The 18,549-nt window shown below is 59.2% G+C and overlaps 1 protein-coding gene across 9 annotated transcripts in view; it reads left to right on the forward strand.

Annotated features, from left to right (window-relative positions):
• TLE3 (TLE family member 3, transcriptional corepressor) overlaps positions 1-13,361 on the forward strand; it is a 30,558-nt gene extending 17,197 nt beyond the window's left edge. For 2 of the 9 annotated variants that reach the window (XM_072869390.1, XM_072869393.1), the window contains exons 8-21: positions 904-1,108; positions 2,494-2,510; positions 4,942-5,061; positions 5,298-5,348; positions 5,529-5,684; positions 5,826-5,958; positions 6,253-6,449; positions 7,096-7,172; positions 7,414-7,663; positions 7,839-8,086; positions 8,427-8,574; positions 9,858-10,008; positions 10,499-10,575; positions 10,896-13,361. In XM_072869390.1, the coding sequence (XP_072725491.1) occupies positions 904-1,108; positions 2,494-2,510; positions 4,942-5,061; positions 5,298-5,348; positions 5,529-5,684; positions 5,826-5,958; positions 6,253-6,449; positions 7,096-7,172; positions 7,414-7,663; positions 7,839-8,086; positions 8,427-8,574; positions 9,858-10,008; positions 10,499-10,575; positions 10,896-11,003 (1,938 nt within the window). In that variant the 3' untranslated portion in view covers positions 11,004-13,361. Of the gene's footprint in view, positions 1-903; positions 1,109-2,493; positions 2,511-4,941; positions 5,062-5,297; positions 5,349-5,528; positions 5,959-6,252; positions 6,450-7,095; positions 7,173-7,413; positions 7,664-7,838; positions 8,087-8,426; positions 8,575-9,857; positions 10,009-10,498; positions 10,576-10,895 lie in introns of all 9 variants that reach the window. The other 7 variants (XM_072869392.1, XM_072869395.1, XM_072869391.1 and 4 more) reach the window with 4 other exon arrangements.
• Positions 13,362-18,549: the final 5,188 nt, after the last annotated feature.

Below are 18,549 nucleotides of genomic sequence, written 5' to 3' on the forward strand. Positions count from 1 at the left end.
TTTCCCTTCCTCTCCCCTAAAGCTGTAGTTCGTTTTTTTCCCAGCTAAAAACGAGCAGGCAGTTCCCACGGCTGGATGCGTGCCTGCTGCGACGGGCTCACGGCTCCCCAAAGCGCCCCGGGGCGGCAGGGAGCAGCCGGGGGGGCCGTGCACCGTCCCAGCCGGGCTGCAGCCACCTGCGTGCGTGCCGGGGGCTGCGGGGGCTGGTGCCCGGCCCCGCGGCTGGGGGAGAGGGTGCACCAGCCCCATCCCCGGTGCAGAGGATGTCCAGCCGCCATCAGAGGGGGACAGGAGCGGCAGGATGGGGCATAGGCACCGTGCGGGCAGTTTTCTTCTCACCATCAGGTGCTTTAAACTTGGTCCTGAGCAAATAAGCAAAACTTTTCCTTTCTGAGGGGGCCTGCGAGGATCCCGGATGCTTGAGTTTGCTTTCTCTGATCTGGTTTCGCAGCTGGCACTCCAGCCAGAGCCGCTTTCTGCGTCCTGGGTGGTATTTCTTTATTTATTTTTTCTGCTTAATACCTACTGAAAAGCAAAACCAGCCAAGTCGCAGCGATGATGTGAATTGCCTTGCATTAAAGATGACTCCTGCAGTCTGGCCCAGGGTGCGTGTGCCATGCATGCTCTCCGGCCGTGTCGTGGGCGGCTGCAGCGGGGATCAGCCCCGGGGCCGTGCACGGGGCACCTCCGTCCCTCCTGCTAACGGGGCTTCTCCTTCCAGGCAGCCGAGCGGGGCAGCTCCCCGGGGCGTCACCTCGCTGCCCTGCCAGCGTGACGCTGGGCATGCCCCTTCCCGGCACCGCTCCTGCCACCACGCCGCCGCTCGATGCCCCGAAATCCACCCCCCCCTACGCCCCCCGCTCCCGCTGCCCCCTCCCCGGCTCACTGGTGGTTTCATTGCAGCAGCAGCAGCTCCAGGCCCAGCACCTCTCCCACGCCGCCCACGGGCCCCCGGTCCAGCTGCCGCCGCACCCCTCGGGTCTCCAGCCGCCGGGCATCCCGCCGGTCACCGGCAGCAGCTCGGGACTGCTGGCTCTCGGCGCCCTGGGGAGCCAGGCACACCTCGCCGTCAAGGATGAGAAAAACCATCACGACCTGGACCACAGAGGTGAGAGCGAAGGGCTGGGGCGATGCGGTCCCTGGGGGCTGCTCGTCCCTGCATCCCGCGGTGCTAGAAATGCCCTGGTCCAGGCGTGGCTCTGCTCCCACCGCCCCATCCCTCGGGGAGTGGGCTTCGGGGTTGGGCTTCTGCTTTTAGGGTTGCGGCTTTCCCTAAACGATGCTCGAGCCCCTCAGCTCAGCCTGGGTGGCCGAGGGAGGTGCCGCCGCTGTTGCGGCAATTCCCAGTGGCAATTTCCAGGGGATCCCAAAGCTTTCCCTGCTTTTCTTCGCTGAGGTCAAGATGCTCCTTGGGAGCAGCTCGGGGATGGTGGGGTTTGAGGTGGCAGGGGAGGAGGGGAAAGGAGCCTCCAGACTGCTCCTTTCTTTGCTCATGCAGGGCAGGGAATGCAAATTGCCCCAAGAAACGGCGCTGGCAGCTTGACCTCTGTCGGGCTGATTTGCTCGCGTGCCCCCCCCGAGCTCGCCCGCAGGTTTGAGTCCTTGCGGGCTTTGATGGGGTCTTGCTGCAAATCCTGCGTCCCTGTTCAGCCGTGCCTTGATGGTGAAGCAGCCTTCCTCCTCTCCATCACTGTCAGAGACTGTCGATGGTCTGGAAACCAGCGATATTCAATAGCAAACTTGTTTTTTCTTATTATTAGCAATAAGACAATCTTTTGAGAAGAAAAAACGATGCATGAGTTTGGTTGCAAACCAACAGCGTTGAAGATTTTCCTCGCAAATCCCCCTGCCCGTTAACACACGAAGATCTGAGATCTTCCCCGTCATACGCCCATTTGCAGGGCAGTTACCCGACAGCCTCCTGAAGCCGTTGGGCTCTTCTGCCGGTGGATTTGGGGTGGTTTTCCTCCCCGTGAAAGCCAGTGAGAAAAAACTATTGGTAGCAATTATCCAATTACATTCATTTTTCTGCCTGGATTCAAACTACCAGGAGATCCCAGGGAAAATGGGGCTGTTTATGTACAAATTAATGGCTAAACCACATCCCGCTGATGTGGCTGCAGAGACGGGCGGTTGGGACCTTCTCCTGGCTTTGTGACTTTGGGTACAGGAGCCTTAGGCTGATGCCATTCCTTTTGCGTGTCAGGGTATTTCCCCTTGCCTCTGTGTGTTTTGCCAAATAAATCACGTTGTCAGAAAGAAAGGGGGAGGCGGAGGCAGCGGGAGCTGGATGGACGGGGGATATGAATTTTAAAGCAAAGCTGAAGCGAGCCAGATAGGTTTTGAGTTAAGGCAGGAGGCTGTGCGATGAGGAGCTTCTAGATATATATTTTTTTTTGTTCTGTTTTAAGACTTATTCTAACTTGCTTTATTTTTCTGTCTTCTCTTTATTTTGGCTGTGACCTCGCCTCTGACACCGTCTTCTTCTCAAAGAGCGAGACTCAAGTGCAGTAAGTCCCATTAACCTCCTTCCCCCCCCCTAGTTTCTGCTGGCTGCATGTTTTTGTTTTATCTATTGTTTTAAAAAACAGGCTTGTGGATGTGAGCTCTGGGGATGTCTTTTGCACAGGTCCTATTTGTTAAAAACAAAAACAAAAAAAGAAACCCCCCCCTACCCTGGCTGGACGAGCTGCTGGGCTGTCGGCTGTGCTGGGGCGAGCGGAGCCGCCGCCTCCGGGCCGGTTATGCGATTTGGTTTAAATCTTTTTGATTGCTGCAGAGCTTCGAGATTCGGTTTCAATTGACTAAGCCCTGTGAATGAGCACAGTCAAGTCCTGCGCCACTAAAACTCCTTCGGCGATTAGGAAAGCTATTTTATTCCTGATCACTCTTCTATTATCTTGGGTCATCTAAGCTGTCGGGATGGGTTTGGCTATTACGCTGTGTTAAGTAGGACTTGGAAGGTCAAGCAGTTAACTAACCAGCTAAATAACCGTGGTGGAGGGCAACCGTCACCTCCAGCACGGCTGCTTTTTATTTGCGTCCCTCGCGTCTCGGTGTTAGCAGCAGCGGTTTGGTTCTCGGTTTGGCTGGGTGCGGGGGCTGAGCGTGGATGGAGAACGCGGCGAATATGGGTTTTTTGGTGGGCAGAGCCTGGTGGGGGGCTGCCCTCCCCGTGGGGGTCCGAGCCTGTGCCCCCCGCCCCTGGGCCGCACAATGCCGGTGTCTCGGGGAAAAGCTGGCAGGACAAAGCCCGGCTGAGCCGCGGCTTTGCAGCGATTTCCTGCCATCCCTGAGCCCACAAATGGGCCTTTTGAGAGCCGGGGGCGGATGGGAAGAAAAGTGCTATTTAAGGGGGGAGAGGGGAATTGGGCATCATTAACCTGCGCCTTCGGTGGGGAGGGGGCCGTCGGAGACGGGAAGGTTCCCGATCTATAAAATAAAATACGGGGTATTCCCCGTGGAGGTTTAATGCGCACGATAATCAGAGTTAGTCATTCATATTTTCCTAGCCTTGCCTGCGCAATAAAAAATATTTAGTTTCTTGGCGGCAGGCCAGCGGCGGGCTGAATGGATCGATGCCTCTAAATGCTTGACATGATTCTCTGGTAGCTGCGAGGTTTTTCAGCATGACTGCCTGAGAAGAAAGACCCCGGTGTTATCCAAAGCTGCTTATTGGGTACCGAGGAGAAACATGAACTGCTTTAGTTCTCCCTTTCAGCTGGGAAAGAAAGGCAGGCAGAGGAGCTTAGGAACATTTCTGCTTAGCAGGGGCGGCAGGCTCTGCTACGAGACACGAAATGATGGTAATTTCTCTTGCCACTCCGAGAAACTAATTGAAGGGCATCTGCACGGGGCCGGGGCCGTGCCGCAGGGCGATGCGGGGCCGGGCTTTCTCCGGCGTGTTCGAGGTGGTTTTGTGCTGCCATTTTTGCTCCCGGCCCGATCCCGGCGTGCTTTCCCGGGAGCGCTGGCGTCTCCTGGGCTTCGCTGCTGGAAGCGGGCACAGAAAACCCCCCCAAGGCAGAGCTGCGCCGCGGGGCGCTTGGCTCTGCCGCTCCTGGGGACGTGGATTTTTCCAAACGTTTTTTGGATGCCCTTTGGCTCGGCAGAGCTCAGCTGCTGGCGCGGCTTAGCTGGGGCTGGGATGAAGCGGTCCCTTTGCTCCCCTATGAACACCGGGGATGAGGCCCCGGCTCTGCTGATGCTGGAGGAAGCACCCGTGGGCTCTCGTGGGTCCCAGCCCTCGTGCAAAGCCCTTCCCCTGCCCGGGGCCGGGGCAAAGCTCTGGTGCTCCCGTGGGCGACAGAGGGTGGTGGAGATGGGGCCAGTGCTCCCGTGGGGGACAGAGGGTGGTGGAGATGGGGCCGGTGCTCCCGTGGGGGACAGAGGCTGGTGGAGATGGGGCCGGTGCTCCCGTGGGGGACAGAGGGTGGCGGAGATGGGGCTGGTTTAGGGGAGCGCAGCTTTTCCCCTCTCTGCGTTGCCCAGCACTTGCCGGTGGATCCCAGCGGCTGCTGGGAGCTGCTGTAATCGCGCGCCCCTTCCTCCCAGGGTTTGCCTTTTTAAACGACAACCAGCTCCTCCCTTTTTTTTTTTTCTGCTGTGCTTTTGCAGTAAACAGGCTCGGGTGCCCACGAGCAGCCTTGCTGGAGCGGAGCAGCCGTGTGGGGCTCCCCGGGGCTCAAAGCAATGCTCAGCGCGGTGGTGGCCATCCTCCGGCCCAGGCTGGACCCTGTCCTCGGCTCCCTAGCGTGGTGGGGCCGTGGGGCTCACCCCACCGTTGGGCTCACCCCACCGTTGGGCTTTCACAGTCTAGGGCAGGGCTGGATTTCAGGCTCGGTGCTGGCTGGAGAGCTGTTTGCGGCACCTTTTGAGCTGCTACTCATGAATTCCCTTTTCCTTCTGTTTCCAACTTAAAAGTTTTGTCTGTTATTGCAGAATAATTCTGTTTCACCCTCGGAAAGCCTGAGAGCCAGCGAGAAGCACCGGAGCTCCACAGACTACAGCATCGACTCCAAGAAGCGGAAAGCAGAGGAGAAGGACAGCATGAGCCGATATGTGAGTGGCAGGGACGGGTCCGGCTGCCGGGGGACGTGGCGGCACGAGGACGGGGCGTGCGGCACGCGTTCGGGCAGGACTTTGGGTGGGAGAAAGCGGGGTTTGGGTAAAACTTCCCAAACGTGGTGTGGGTGACCTGTGTCCTGCTGCTGGGGGGGGTTCGGCTCCCTGGGGGGCTGCCCCCCGCCCCAGGGTTTGGCAGCTCTCTGCGGGATGTAACTCGCTCTGCGTTTCAGGACAGCGATGGTGACAAGAGTGACGACCTGGTGGTCGACGTCTCCAACGAGGTGAGCCGTGGGGGCATTTCGGTGGGTCGGCCCATCTCCCTGCGGCACTGTGGGGACTTGGGGGGGTGAGAGGAGATGCCTTAGGGGCCGCCTGGCACCGGCCCCGTTCCTGCCTGGAAGAGGAGCCGGAGGGAGCGCTCCCCGCTGCTGGGGGTGCCAATGCTTTCTCCTGTCTCGCAGGACCCCGCCACCCCCCGGGTCAGCCCAGCCCACTCCCCCCCGGAGAACGGCATAGACAAAGCCCGTGGGCTGAAGAAGGGGGACGCGCCGAACAGCCCGGCCTCGGTCGCCTCCTCCAGCAGCACTCCCTCCTCCAAGACTAAAGACCTGGGCCACGTACGTCCTTCGTTCTGCCGGGGGGTCAGGCCCCGCCAGCCGTGGGGGCTCGTTGGGTCTGGGGGCTTGCCGAGCAGGGGCTGCGGACACCGGTGGTTGGACCTCATCCTCTTTTTTTCTTTTTATCCCTTCTCCATCCAGAATGACAAATCGTCGACGCCCGGGCTCAAGTCAAACACTCCGACGCCGAGGAATGACGCTCCGACCCCGGGGACGAGCAGCACCCCGGGGCTGCGGCCGATGCCCGGCAAGCCGACCGGCATGGACCCCCTGGGTGGGTACCGGTCCCCTGGGTGCCCCGCGGTCCCCCAGTGCCCCCTCTCTGCTGCTGTCCCCAGCACGGCTTCAGCCCATGGCCTCCACTGGGGGCACAGCAGCTTGCGGGGGGTGGTCGGGCTTATTGGGGACCTAATCCAGCTCGGGACAGGGATGCCAGCAGCTCAGGTGGTCCCCGTGCCGGAGATGGGGTGAGGAGGGAGGTCCAGCCGTTGCATTTCCCGCTCTGGGGCAGGTGGGGCTGGATGCTGGCAGGCTCCGTCCCCTGACCGTCCCCCCAACCTTCCCGCAGCCTCGGCCCTGCGGACGCCCATCTCCATCGCGGGCTCCTACGCGGCTCCCTTCGCCATGATGGGGCACCACGAGATGAACGGCTCGCTCACCAGCCCCGGCGCCTACGCGGGGCTGCACAACATCCCCCCGCAGATGAGCGCCGCTGCCGCCGCCGCCGCCGCCTATGGCCGGTCGCCAATGGTGAGCTTTGGAGCTGTACGTAGCACTTTTAGCTCCTTTTCTCGCTCCCGGCGGGGTGGTGGGTGCGGGCAGGGTTGGGGGGGGTGCAGGGTGGGGGCTTCCCTGTGTCAGCTGTGAAACTGGGGCTCCTCACCGGCTGCGTTTTGAATCGGCCACCATCGAAGGGTGCTGGGCGTGGAGATGCCTCCCCGTGGGGCGATATGTGTGTGCCCCTATGTTGGGGTTTATCCTTCCCCCCCACGCATGGGAAATACCTGCTGTGCAGCCCCCTTCCCCTTACTCTTGCTAAACACTCAATCGTATGCTTTAAAGCAAAATACAGGCGAAACAAGAAGCAAAATGCTACCGTTAATGCAGAGATGGGGGTTTCTGCAGCCGGGGTGCTGGGCAAGGCTTGGCTGCTCCTGTCCCTGGGGGCTTGGGAACGGCGTGGGGAGGGTGAGCATGTCCCGTGCTGGTCCTTGCAGACCAGAAACCTTTGGCTGATTCCCCAGTCCTTCCCCTTTCTGTCAAGGAAAAAATAACGACAAGCTATTGAGCAGCAAGGGAAAAGAGGGAGCTGCCGAGTGTCCCCATACCTGCCCGGGCTCGCGGATGGGAAGCTGTTTGCTCGCGTGCCCGGCTCGTGCCTGGCCTTACCCACGTGTGCGTCTCTTGGCAGGTTGGTTTCGACCCGCACCCGCCCATGAGAGCCCCCGGCCTGCCCTCGAGCCTGGCGTCCATCCCCGGAGGGAAGCCGTAAGCCCCTCTTGGTCTTTCTGTGCACTGGGTGGGGATGAGTGTGCCCGGGAGGGAGGTGAGCGTGGGGCTTCGCCCGGGGCTGGGTCCGGCCGAGCCCCCCGGGAGCCGCGGTGGCCTCGGCCCCAGCAAGGCACGACCCGGCAGCCGGGTTGCGATGCCACCTGACCCTCCCTTACACTGGCTTTGCAGCAAACCTCTGCCTCCGGGGCTGACCCCCCTGTTTGCCCTCCTCTGGCAGAGCCTACTCCTTCCACGTGAGCGCCGACGGGCAGATGCAGCCGGTCCCCTTTCCCCACGATGCCCTGGCGGGTCCCGGCATCCCGCGGCACGCCCGGCAGATCAACACGCTGAGCCACGGGGAGGTGGTGTGCGCCGTCACCATCAGCAACCCCACCAGGCACGTCTACACCGGGGGCAAGGGGTGCGTGAAGATCTGGGACATCAGCCAGCCGGGCAGCAAGAGCCCCATCTCCCAGCTGGACTGCCTGGTAAGGGGGCTCGGGGCAGCGCTGCCTCGTGCCGGAGCGTCCCTGATGCGCGCGCAAGCGAGCAAGCCGCGGTGGGTCGCTCCTGGTCCCCAAGCGCGCGCTCCCCCTGCTTTCCCCCACCTCGAACGCGGTGAATGGTTCATCGCTCTTCTGCTAACGTCTCTTCCCCCTCCAGAACAGAGATAACTACATCCGCTCCTGCAAACTCCTCCCCGACGGCCGCACGCTGATCGTGGGAGGGGAGGCGAGCACGCTCACCATCTGGGACCTGGCTTCCCCCACACCCCGCATCAAGGCCGAGCTGACCTCCTCCGCCCCCGCCTGCTACGCCCTGGCCATCAGCCCCGACGCCAAAGTCTGCTTCTCCTGCTGCAGCGACGGCAACATCGCCGTCTGGGACCTGCACAACCAGACGCTCGTCAGGTGAGCCAGCCTCGGCACCCGCCTGTGGCAGGAGGGCTGGGAGCGCCGGGGGTTGCTCTTCTCCATAACTGGGGTCCTTCTGGCCACGTTTTGGTGTTGAGGACCTTGGGGATGGCAGCAAGAACGCTATCTCGCGATGCTTTGTCTGTAAGGGAGCCCAGCAGGCTCGGCCGGGCTGGCGCGCCTTGCCGGAGCGTGCTCCCTGGATGGGTTTCCAGGCGTGCTTGGTGCAGGGAAGCCTTGTCAATGCAGCCTGAACGCCAGCTCCCTTGAAGCAACCTACATGCTTTTTTGCTAGTTGTTCCCTTTGAAGATTTCCGTTATTTTTTGTGGTTTAAAGGCAATTCCAAGGCCACACAGATGGTGCCAGCTGCATAGATATCTCGCATGACGGTACGAAGTTGTGGACGGGGGGTCTGGACAACACAGTACGTTCCTGGGACCTGCGGGAAGGGAGGCAGCTCCAGCAGCACGACTTTACCTCCCAGGTAAGCACGGGGTGCCCTTGGCCCTGGGAGGGGGAACGTCCTGGCCTTGTGCAGGTCCTCCTGGAGACCCCACGCAGGGGTTTCTCCCTCCGCGGAACCCAGGGCAGCCCACTCGGCAGCTGGCTGGTGCGTGGCTGTGGGAGGGGGCTTTTCCTGCTGGGAGAATGGCCTGCGCAGACCCCTCTTAGCTCTCTGCACGGCTGTCCCCGCTGCTTTAGGTGTAACCCAAGAGTGTTCAAGGCGGTAAGAGCTGCGGGGCTCCCCCGGCTCTTGTTTCAGCTTCTCTTTCATCGCTTTTTCATCCACTGCAAGACTAGGCTGCCATTAAGAAAGCAGTGCTTGCCGAGGGATGCCCGTGGGCGTTACAGGCTGGCTCTGGGTGCCCCGCGAGTGGGATGGCTGCAGGGCTCGGGCACCTTCCACCTCTGCAGACCCTCCCAGAGCTCTTGTCCAAAGGGGCAAAGCTGGGACCTTGCGTCCTCTCGGCAAGCGCAGCGGTCTCCATGGGGCTGGAGCCGCCCCGGCGTTCGCAGGTCTCGTGCGGCTGCTCCGAACGCGTGCACGTGCCTCTCCGAATCCCGCTGCACCTCTGCAGGGCTGGCCGGCCGGCAGCCTCCACCGATGCCATATGGCTGGTGAAACGGGAGCTGCGCGATCAGGGTCCAGGGAAGGTGGCAGCGTGGCCGAGGTCTCTGCCGCGTCCCAGCTGCTGACCCCACGGCACTGGTGGTCGGGACTTTCCGCTGCGTTAATGCTGGGCATCGCAGAGCCGGGGATCCAGAAGCCGTGCCATCATAGCTTCCAGCCCACGAGTAGCCGTGGCTTGGGGCTCATGTAGTCTCGCTGCCTTCCACACCGGGTTTTCCTCTTCTGGAGGATGCCAGGAAAGTACTTTCTGTCCAAAGACAGAAGAGCTGTCCCTGGACGAGGCTGCGTTTCAGCCGGGGTGCCTCAGCCAGGGCTGTGCTGCAGGGACAGAGGCCGTCCGCCGGCTCCTGGCTTTGCTGTGCCTGCATTTCAGCGGCTGGGAACATCGGGTGATTTCAGAGCACCAGGCTGCGTCCTTCCCCGCCTGTCGGGCTGTTTCCCTTCTGAATTGCTGGCCTCGCTGCCAGCGCTGTGAGCAAAGCCATCACGTTATTGGGATCGCCCCCAGCTCGGCATCTCTCCCCGATGGGGAATCGCTGGGGCCACAGAAGCGGCTGGTGCCTGCTCGGGCAGGGGGCTGCAGGCAGAGCCGGCGGGTGCAACCCCCCCCTGAGCACCCCTCTGTACCCCTGCAGATCTTCTCGCTGGGGTACTGCCCGACGGGCGAGTGGCTCGCGGTGGGCATGGAGAGCAGCAACGTGGAAGTGCTGCACCACACGAAACCCGACAAGTACCAGCTGCACCTCCACGAGAGCTGCGTCCTCTCCCTCAAATTTGCCTACTGCGGTAAGCGGCTCCGGCCCTAAGCTCGGCTCTCCTGGCTCCTTCGGTGATGGCGGGGACGCGTGCGCGAGGACCGCATCAAGAAGGGCTGATGCACGGCATGGTGGGGGGGGTGGGCATGGAGGCTTCCAGCAGGATCCGTCCCACGGATGGTGGAGATGTGGATTTTCCCCGTAAATGCTCCTGCCGCTCTCCCCAGTCGTGGTTGCAAACTGCCACGTCGCATCGCGGGAGGCGAACCAACGCCTGCCCGTGGGCGAGTGCTGGGATGCGTCCTGTCAGGAGAGGGGCTGGGGGGAAATCTCGGGGAAAATCTCCAGATTTTCCAGTTTCTCCAAAGTTTCCAATGTCTGAGGGTAAACAGGCAGAAGCCTCCGGGGGCAGGGAGAGGCCGGTCGCAGGGTCCGGCCGGCGGCTTCGGTGTTGCCAGCCATGGGGCGGGGGGTCAGCAGCGGCAGCTTTCGGCTGCTGACCCCGTGTTTCCTGGGTGCAGGGAAATGGTTTGTGAGTACTGGAAAAGACAACCTGCTCAACGCCTGGAGGACGCCCTACGGAGCGAGCATCTTCCAGGTAGGAGGCTGCTTCTCGGGCAGGGCATGGGGGTGGGCAGTGCCTGGACCCCCCCTCCCCGGCATCATCCTCCCCGGCATCATCCTCCCCGGCATCATCCTCCCCGGCATCATCCTCCCCAGGGGCTGCCCGCCCTGGGAAGGAGGGAAGTTCTTTTGGGGTGGTCGGATCAGCGTGTGGGATGCGGTGATGCCACCGGCATGGATGCTGTGGTGATGCCATGGATGCTGCTCAGTGAAACACGGCTGCGCCAGCCTCCTCAGGAAACCAAACTGATGGGTTTTCTTCCCCCCCCCCCCCCCCCCCCTTCCTTTTCGCAGTCCAAGGAATCCTCGTCCGTCTTAAGTTGTGACATTTCAGCGGATGACAAGTACATCGTCACGGGCTCTGGTGACAAGAAGGCCACAGTCTACGAGGTCATCTACTAACGGCGGATTTTATAGCAGGGCTGGCAACTCCCGGCACCGGCGGTGGCAGGACTCGGGCGGCCGGCGGGGAGCGGCCGGGGGCTCGGGGGGGCTGCCGCGGGGCGGCCCCCGGGGCTCGGCCACGGACCGGCACGCTCCGGTGGGGCTCTGCCTCAAGGGCCCAGCGTACAATACACACGGATTTATTTGGAGGTCTGCAAATATGGCACACATTGAAGCCCTAAACGAATTTTTGTTTGGTTTTAGGGTTTTGGGTTTTATTTTTCAAAAAGATTTTTTTTTTTTTGGTTTTCTGGTTCTTTCCGTCTGCGCTTTGGTGGCACTATAAAGGACTTGTTTTTTATTGTGACTTTTTTTTTGTGCATCCTGCATAAGACTTGTGAAAAATGTAAATAACGGACTAGTAAATAGCATTGGAAGGGTGGGGGACCCCTCCCGGTACACTAGTTGTGTATTTTTCGTCTGCTGTAATTGTATTCCACTGATGGTTTTGGTGGTGGCAATTTTTTTTTTTTTCCTTACCCCCCCTAAAGCGTCCGCTGGGACGCGACTTTGCCGTGCAGCGCGTAACCAGGCTGAGCAAAGATGTCCACTGGTGAAAGTTGTTCCTACTGTCGTACCCGTGCGTTGTTCGGTGTGTTAGTGATGGTGGGACGCTGCTGGGACCGCGGGGGACTCGGTCGGATCCTCAGCTACTGACGGGACATCAGCAACACAATCACCTTTTTTTATATATGGATTTTTTTTTTTTTTGTGCTCGTATGTTTGAAGAAAAGGGGAAGCCCACGCTGCGGGATCGTCTGCGCAAGCCCTTCTTGGTCTTCGGACAGAAGCAATGAGGAGTGATTTCAAAGAAAGCATAGTAAATTCAGCTCAGGGAGCCACGAAAGATAATAGCAACTTATGTGTTTTGTATTCAAATGAAAGTAAAGAATTAGAATTGATAACCTTTAAAATACAGTTTTTTTAAAAGCAAAGTTTACTAACAAGTAGGGTTTGTGTGTGGTGGGGGGAAGGGGCTGGCTTTGGTAGGGTCCTGTGGGCTATATGGTCTTGTGTCTTCTGGTATATAGGTTCCGATGAAGCAAACCCCCTCCCCGCACAGGCCTGCGTTTCAGCATTTTGTACTAAAGGGTTTAAAAAAAAAAAAAAAAAGACATAATGGGAAATAAAAGTATTTGTGTAGCAGAAGCGCTCACCCTGTATTGTAGCATATGGAAGAGAATTTTTATACTACATTTTTATGGATTATTTTTTAATTTTTGATTTTAATCTGGTCAAAAAAATAATGCTTAGGGTTCAGGTGAGAACTGCCTGGTTTACATACGTGGATAGTACAGAGAGGGGAGAGGAGGATGAAGCGGAGGCGATGGGTACCCGGCTGTGCTGGGGCGCGTGGTTGGCATCGCATCCCTCCGAGCGGCCGCTCTGGGGCGGGGAGAGACGAGATGGGGTTGGAAGGACACGTGGGAAATTTTTATTTCCCTGTCAAAATAAGAGGGGTTTGAGATTTATTTTTTTTTTTTCCCCTTTTCTGTTCAAAAGGAAAAAACCAGGGGCATGTCCCAGGCACACGGTGTCAGCCCTGTGCGGCTCGTTAGTGCTCGCTGCGTACCGCCTCGGCCGGGGAGGAGATGGGATCGATCTGGTGCGCTAATTACCCAACGAAGGGAAAAGCAAGCTCTTTAAAACTGCACTTAGGGAAAGTGGTTCTAAGGGCGGTTTGGCTTCAGAAAAATGACTCTGAAAATGCCCCTGGTGCCTAACGGACCCGTGCTGGTGCCCACTGAGGGGCTCAGCGATGCCCCGTGCGTGTTTTGGGGTTCGGGTTTGGTCCCCGGGGCTGGCACAGATCTGTGCGGGGGCAACTTTACCCGTCCCCCTGCACCCCCAGACCTGGGCGCAGCATCTGGCCCCGCGGCGCTTGGAGCATCCCCCCTCTTTGCATGGATGGGGGTGTTGGAAAGGGCTGGGGGGCTTTGAACTGCCCCCGTGGCAAACTCCCCCCCCCCCCCCCCCCGGTAAGGCCACCACCAGCTTGCGTCCTCACTGGGTTGCAAGTGGGTGCTTCGTTTTCCTCCAAGAAAAAGGAAAATAAATAAAGGAACTGCATGTACCGGAGCTGGCAGAGGGTTGCCGAGTCAGACTTCTCAACTTTACACCAAAGTATGTAGCAGAATATGTACAGCTGTTAATAACTACAACTGGTTTTTGTAAAAAAGGGAGAAAAAAAAAAGAAAAAAAAGGAAAAAAGAATAAAAAGTAAATGTAATGAAGCTCAAATGAAAGCAAAGTGTCTATAAACCATTTGATCTCTGAAAACCTGCACTGAGTTGTTAATAAAAGCAAGCAAAGAAAGCGAGGGGCTGTTGTTCCTGTGCGGCGGGGCCGGGGGGCACAGGACACCCCTCGCCCGGGGACCCCCTTACCGATGGGAATGGCGGCAGGGCTCGGCTGGAGGAAGAGCCGAGGGGAAGGAAGAACTGACGGGAGCAGCCGCCGGCAGCCCTTGGCTTTGCCCCTTCCCACCGTGCTGCCGTGGGCCTGGCCGTGCCCTCCCGCCCGGGGTGCGTTGCCAAGGGCCGTGCGCCTTCCTCCTTGGACGTCCCCCCATCTCGGAGCGAGCCCGCGGGCACCCCGGACCCCATCGTTTCTTTTTTCTTCCCAAAGGCATCCCCCAGCTGCTTTGTTCCTGCTGCTGCAAGCCTGCAGCGAGGACCTGGGGATGCAGAGACGGCTGGGAGCAGGGGACCCCGCGCCCCGGGGGGATGTCGAGGCGGGGTGCCAGCCCTCGTGGATGCTCGCCGTGGCTCAGGGACGGGGTCGGGCGGCTCCGAAACCATGGGATGCGAGCGCCCGCGTTCCTGCGCTCTCAGCCTGGGTGCCCCTGACAGAGACAAAGCACTTTCCTTGAACTAGGACATATGTACCGTCCTACGGGGGCTTCCCCGTGATGTATTGAACATGACAGAGCCTGCTGCGAGGGAGAAATAAAAAGCAGGAGCAGCACTCTAACTGCTTGGTTTCCCGATAATGTATAGCGGTAAATGGTTATGAGTGCATTTAAATCTGATTTTAAGCTGGATGGAATGAGGGGCTTACACAGGGGACCATTAAAAGATAAAAATTGCAAGAAATCCTTTGTTGTAAGATTTCGGAGAGCCCGGCGCAGGGGAGCGGAAGGGTTCGGTGGGGCCCGGCATCCCCCCCGGCATCCCCTGGTGCTGCCTCTTTGGGCACCTGATCCGCTGCGGCTTCTGCTTTCAACAGTTCCCAGCAAACTGTTGCCCTTTGCAGTTAATTTGGTTTGACTACAACCTTTCCGAAAGTGCTGACGGAGGAGGTGTTAAAGCCGTGCGCAGTCTCTCCGATTCCCACTTACGCTATCAGCCCGGCGCTGAACGCCCGTACTTTATAATTAAAGTATTCCAAGCCCCACGCACTAATTTTTTATTATTATATATTCATAAGGGCTTTTCTTTTTTTTTTTTTTTTACATGCTTTTAGTTCAGACTCGGCCGATGCTGCTGTGACACACCGGGGCGTGAAGGCGGAGACCTCGCACATCAGCTGGTGAATCGGGTGGGAGCGGGGCACCAGGATTCCCCCGTGCCGGTGTTCGCCCATCCCGAGGCTGCGCCGCGCTGCAGGTGGGCCGTGGCCCGGCACACCCGGCAAACGGCACCTTTTGGGTTGCATTACCCACTTTTCATTAGCGATTTCCTTCCACGAGCATCGCGCTCCTGCAAGGAAGGGCTCCCACGGAGGCGTGCGAGATATTTGATCCCGGCAGTTGCTGAGCATCAACTCTCGCGATGCTCAAAATGAGTCGTTACCCTTTTGGGCGCACCCTGTAGCCATCACCCTTTCGCGTGCACCCCAGCATTGCTCCCAGCTGGTTTCCCGCAGCAGCGCCCGTCCTGGAGCCCTTGCAGGTGAGGAGAGAGGTTGTGCGGGAGGGTGCGGCAGCTGGGTGCAGGTCACCCCTCCGGCGGCTGGGCGCTGCTCCCCCTTCCCAGCCCGGCTCTCTGGGGCAGCAGTCAGCCCAAATTGCTCTTTGAGTAACCCGTAATTATCGAATTACAGCGTGTAGGGCCCGGCAGAGGTTGTGAGCTTGCCGTGGAATGACTGGCTGAACTGATGGGGTGCAGGGTGGCTGCTCAGGCTGCTGCGGTGCTGGTCGCCCCGACGCACCCCCCGTATGAGGGCTTTGGCAGAGCTGCCTCGGGGCTCCTGTGCGGTCGGTGGGTGCACGTGTGTCCCCAGCCCCGAGGAGAAGGAGGACGGTGGCCCCCTGGGAACGCCTGGCCCCAGGAGCCGACCTGGCCAAGCAGCTTTTCCCACATTATGTCTCTGGTCCCTAAGCTGCAGCAGCGGGCAATGCTGCAGGCGTAGCAGAGCCGTGCCGTGCCGTGCCACGCCGTGCCGTGCCGTGCCATGCCGTGCCATGCCGTGCCCGCCCCGGGAGCGAAGCAGCCGGCTGCGGGCTGTGCTCCCAGGCAGGCAGCCGTGCAGTTCGCAGCGCGGGGAGCAGGGATAACGGGGTGCCCCCTTCCCCCTTCATTTTCCCGGGCTCTGTGCCCGGTTCGGCGGGGCGGCTCACCCTTCGGGGTGCAAGGGGCGGCACCTCCCCGCAGCACGGCACCCACGGCAGCGCCTGGGCCGGGTGCCGTGCCGGGGAGGCCGAGAGCCCTTTCCTACCCCCTTTTCATCCAGGAGCCGCTCGGTTGCTGCGGCACCTAATGCCATCCCTCGGCAGCGGCTCTCCGAGCAGATGGCGGGAGGAGGCTCTGGGACACCATCAGCTGTTGTTATCGCTAGCTGATGACACGGAGTGTAAATTCTGTTGGCACTACTCCCTTCGTCTGTTCTGCCTCTGCATCCCACCAGTTTTAATTACTGTAATTGAGTTATAATGAATGATTGTGCATTACCATTGTCTGTAATGTGGCAGGGAGTATTCTGTTCGTTACACACTCCATCTAACAACATGCCCCTCCTCGTTGCTTTGTTTATCTGGTTGAAGGGTGTCATCACTTCAAATGGCAGAGATAAAACAGTACTCAGAGTGTCTGCGTTTAGATGTTTATCGTTTTTCTGTTCTCAGGCACTGGTGCTTCACTGAATCCCAGCGGAAAACTGCAGAAACAGATAAAAACTAATTTGGCTTAATCCCTCTTGAAAAAAAAAAAAAAAGCAAACCCAACACAAAAAAACAAAACAGCACAACAGCAAAAAAACCCTGCAGAGCTTTTGCCCACTGAAAAAATCATTAGCACGGGTTGACACACGGCAGGAGGGATTGCCGAGAGCCTCTCCTGGAGGGGGCTCGCCCCCGCCAGCCGCCGCTCGCTGCACCGGGCAGCTTGTGGCTGCCAGCCTGTCCCTTCTGCGGGTGACACGGGGGACACGGAAAGGGGCCTGGCCCTGCTCTGCCCATGCCCATCGTTTGGCCTGTGCACAGTGCTCGCAGCCGCCCTCGCCTTCGCTGCCGGCCGAGAGGCTGCTCCCGGCGCGGGGCTGGGGGACAGCGGCTCGAGGACGCGTCAGGGCCCCAGCCTGGGGACAGCCCAAGCCCAGCCCGTGGGGCTGTTTCTGATGGTGACATCTCAACGCTGACCCGGGACATTTGCAAAGCCCCTGATACGGCTAAACCCCGCCGCAACCAGCCAGACTCCTCCGTGCTGGTGCTTACGCAGCACCTGAAGGGCCAGCTTCGACCTGGAGACTCGCCGTACCTTCAAGGGTCTCTTGCTGCTCTCGGAAAGGGATATGACTTCCCAGCCAGTGTTCCCGTGGGCTGGGATGCGACAGCGGGCTGGGGTGAGATGCTCTGCTCCATTCCGGCCCCGCCGAGGGTGCACGGGCGCCGGTGAGGTGCTGGTGCCAGCACCCAAGGAGGAAGCTCTGCTCTTCTGATCGCCCAGCCGCTCCGTCTGCAGCCTCCCCAAACCGCCTCCGGACCCACTGGCCTGTCGGCAGCGCGGTGCAGACCGGCGGAGGCGAGCTGCCAGCCTCAGTCACGGCCGTTTGCTGCAGGTGCTGGCACGTACCGTGCCTGTCCCCTGCAAAGCAAGCCAGGAGGAAAGGAAAGGGGACACGGTGCCAGCCGACGTGCCACCACCTCTGCTGCAAACACCTTGAGGGAGGCGGCCGCTGCATGCTCTCCTGGCCCAGAAATGCATGAAAAGTTTTATTAAAGCATGAAAAGTCTCAAAAAATCTCATTAAAGCACTGCTGCAGCAGTGGTTAATGAGATTTATCTCTTTTCTGATAAACACCTTCCAAGCGCTCAGCCACTCGGACAAGCCCAGCCCTGTGCCCCCAGGGACCAAGCCTGCAGATTTGGGGGTCTCAAGCCGTGACCAAGGGGCACAGCTCCGCAGGGAGACGTGCGAGCACCAAGCCCGCTGAAAACGTGGCCTTCGAGGGGTACCCTTTTTATTTTTGAGGTAGAGGCCAAGATTGTATTAATTTTTAGAGGCAGCTCAGCATTCGGGGAGCGCCCATCGTGCTTCTTGGCTTCTGCGAGGATAATAACGTGCTTGTGTGCACCTAATATTTCTTTTAGGCTGTGGCTGGCTTAGGAGAAAAGTGTTGTGTGAGCATTTTTTGTGTAAGACTTGGCTCCATCTGTACGCTGTCAGTAAATGGCTGAGCTAAATAACATGTTGTTATGAATAGTAGCATTTGATAGTTTTAAACCTTTTCTTTTTTCTTTTTTCTTTTTTTTTTTTGTTCCTTTTTTTTTTCCCAAGGTAAATTCCAGCGGGATCAACACTACACAGGAATTGCCCCGGAGGAAGTTGGCTGTTCACCAATTCATCTTGTAAAAAAGATTCATTATTACTGTTGAGCTGAGATGAAACAATTCTCTGGAATTAACTAGCCTAATTTTGACCAGCCGATGTTTTGCTACAATGAAAGTTTTTTTTATTGTTAGACATAAAAGTCAAAACCCCCAGCACCCCTGGGGAGAAGATGGGTGAGATGATAAAGGGAACTGCGTGCACGGGCGCACGTGTGCGCACACACGCACACACACACGCACGCACGCTCCTCGGCAGCCCCTGGGACAGGGCTGTCCCCCCCGGACTGGGCTGTCCCCCCACAGCCCGGTCACTCCTGAGCCCTGGATGGGCTGTGCCATGGGGAGAAGCCCTTTTTCCTGGGCAGGGGTCTCAGCAGGATGCAGGACCAGCGGGGGGTTCAGCCCGGGCATCCCGCACGCGGCGGCTGGGGCACTGGGGATGGGGGTTTGTGCGTTACAGAGTTCGAGACTGAAAACAAATACAGACCCCAGAGCAGGTTTGGCAGCGGGGCCGGACCCCGCAGCGTCGGTGCCTGGTGCGGGGCAGCCTCGGGGACCCACAGGGTCAGCGTGTGCCTGCCAGGGAGAGGTCTTCAGGGAACCAGGGGGATTTTTGGTAGCTGGATGTGCCCTACCCCTTCTCCTCCAGCCCCCACGGGCAGAACCATCCATCATGCGCAATGTCTGGCATGGCTCTGCGACACAAGCATGACTTCCACGCTTGCTGGAATACCC

Source organism: Ciconia boyciana, chromosome 8 (assembly GCF_034638445.1).
Source record: "Ciconia boyciana chromosome 8, ASM3463844v1, whole genome shotgun sequence".
Lineage (NCBI taxonomy): Eukaryota > Metazoa > Chordata > Aves > Ciconiiformes > Ciconiidae > Ciconia > Ciconia boyciana.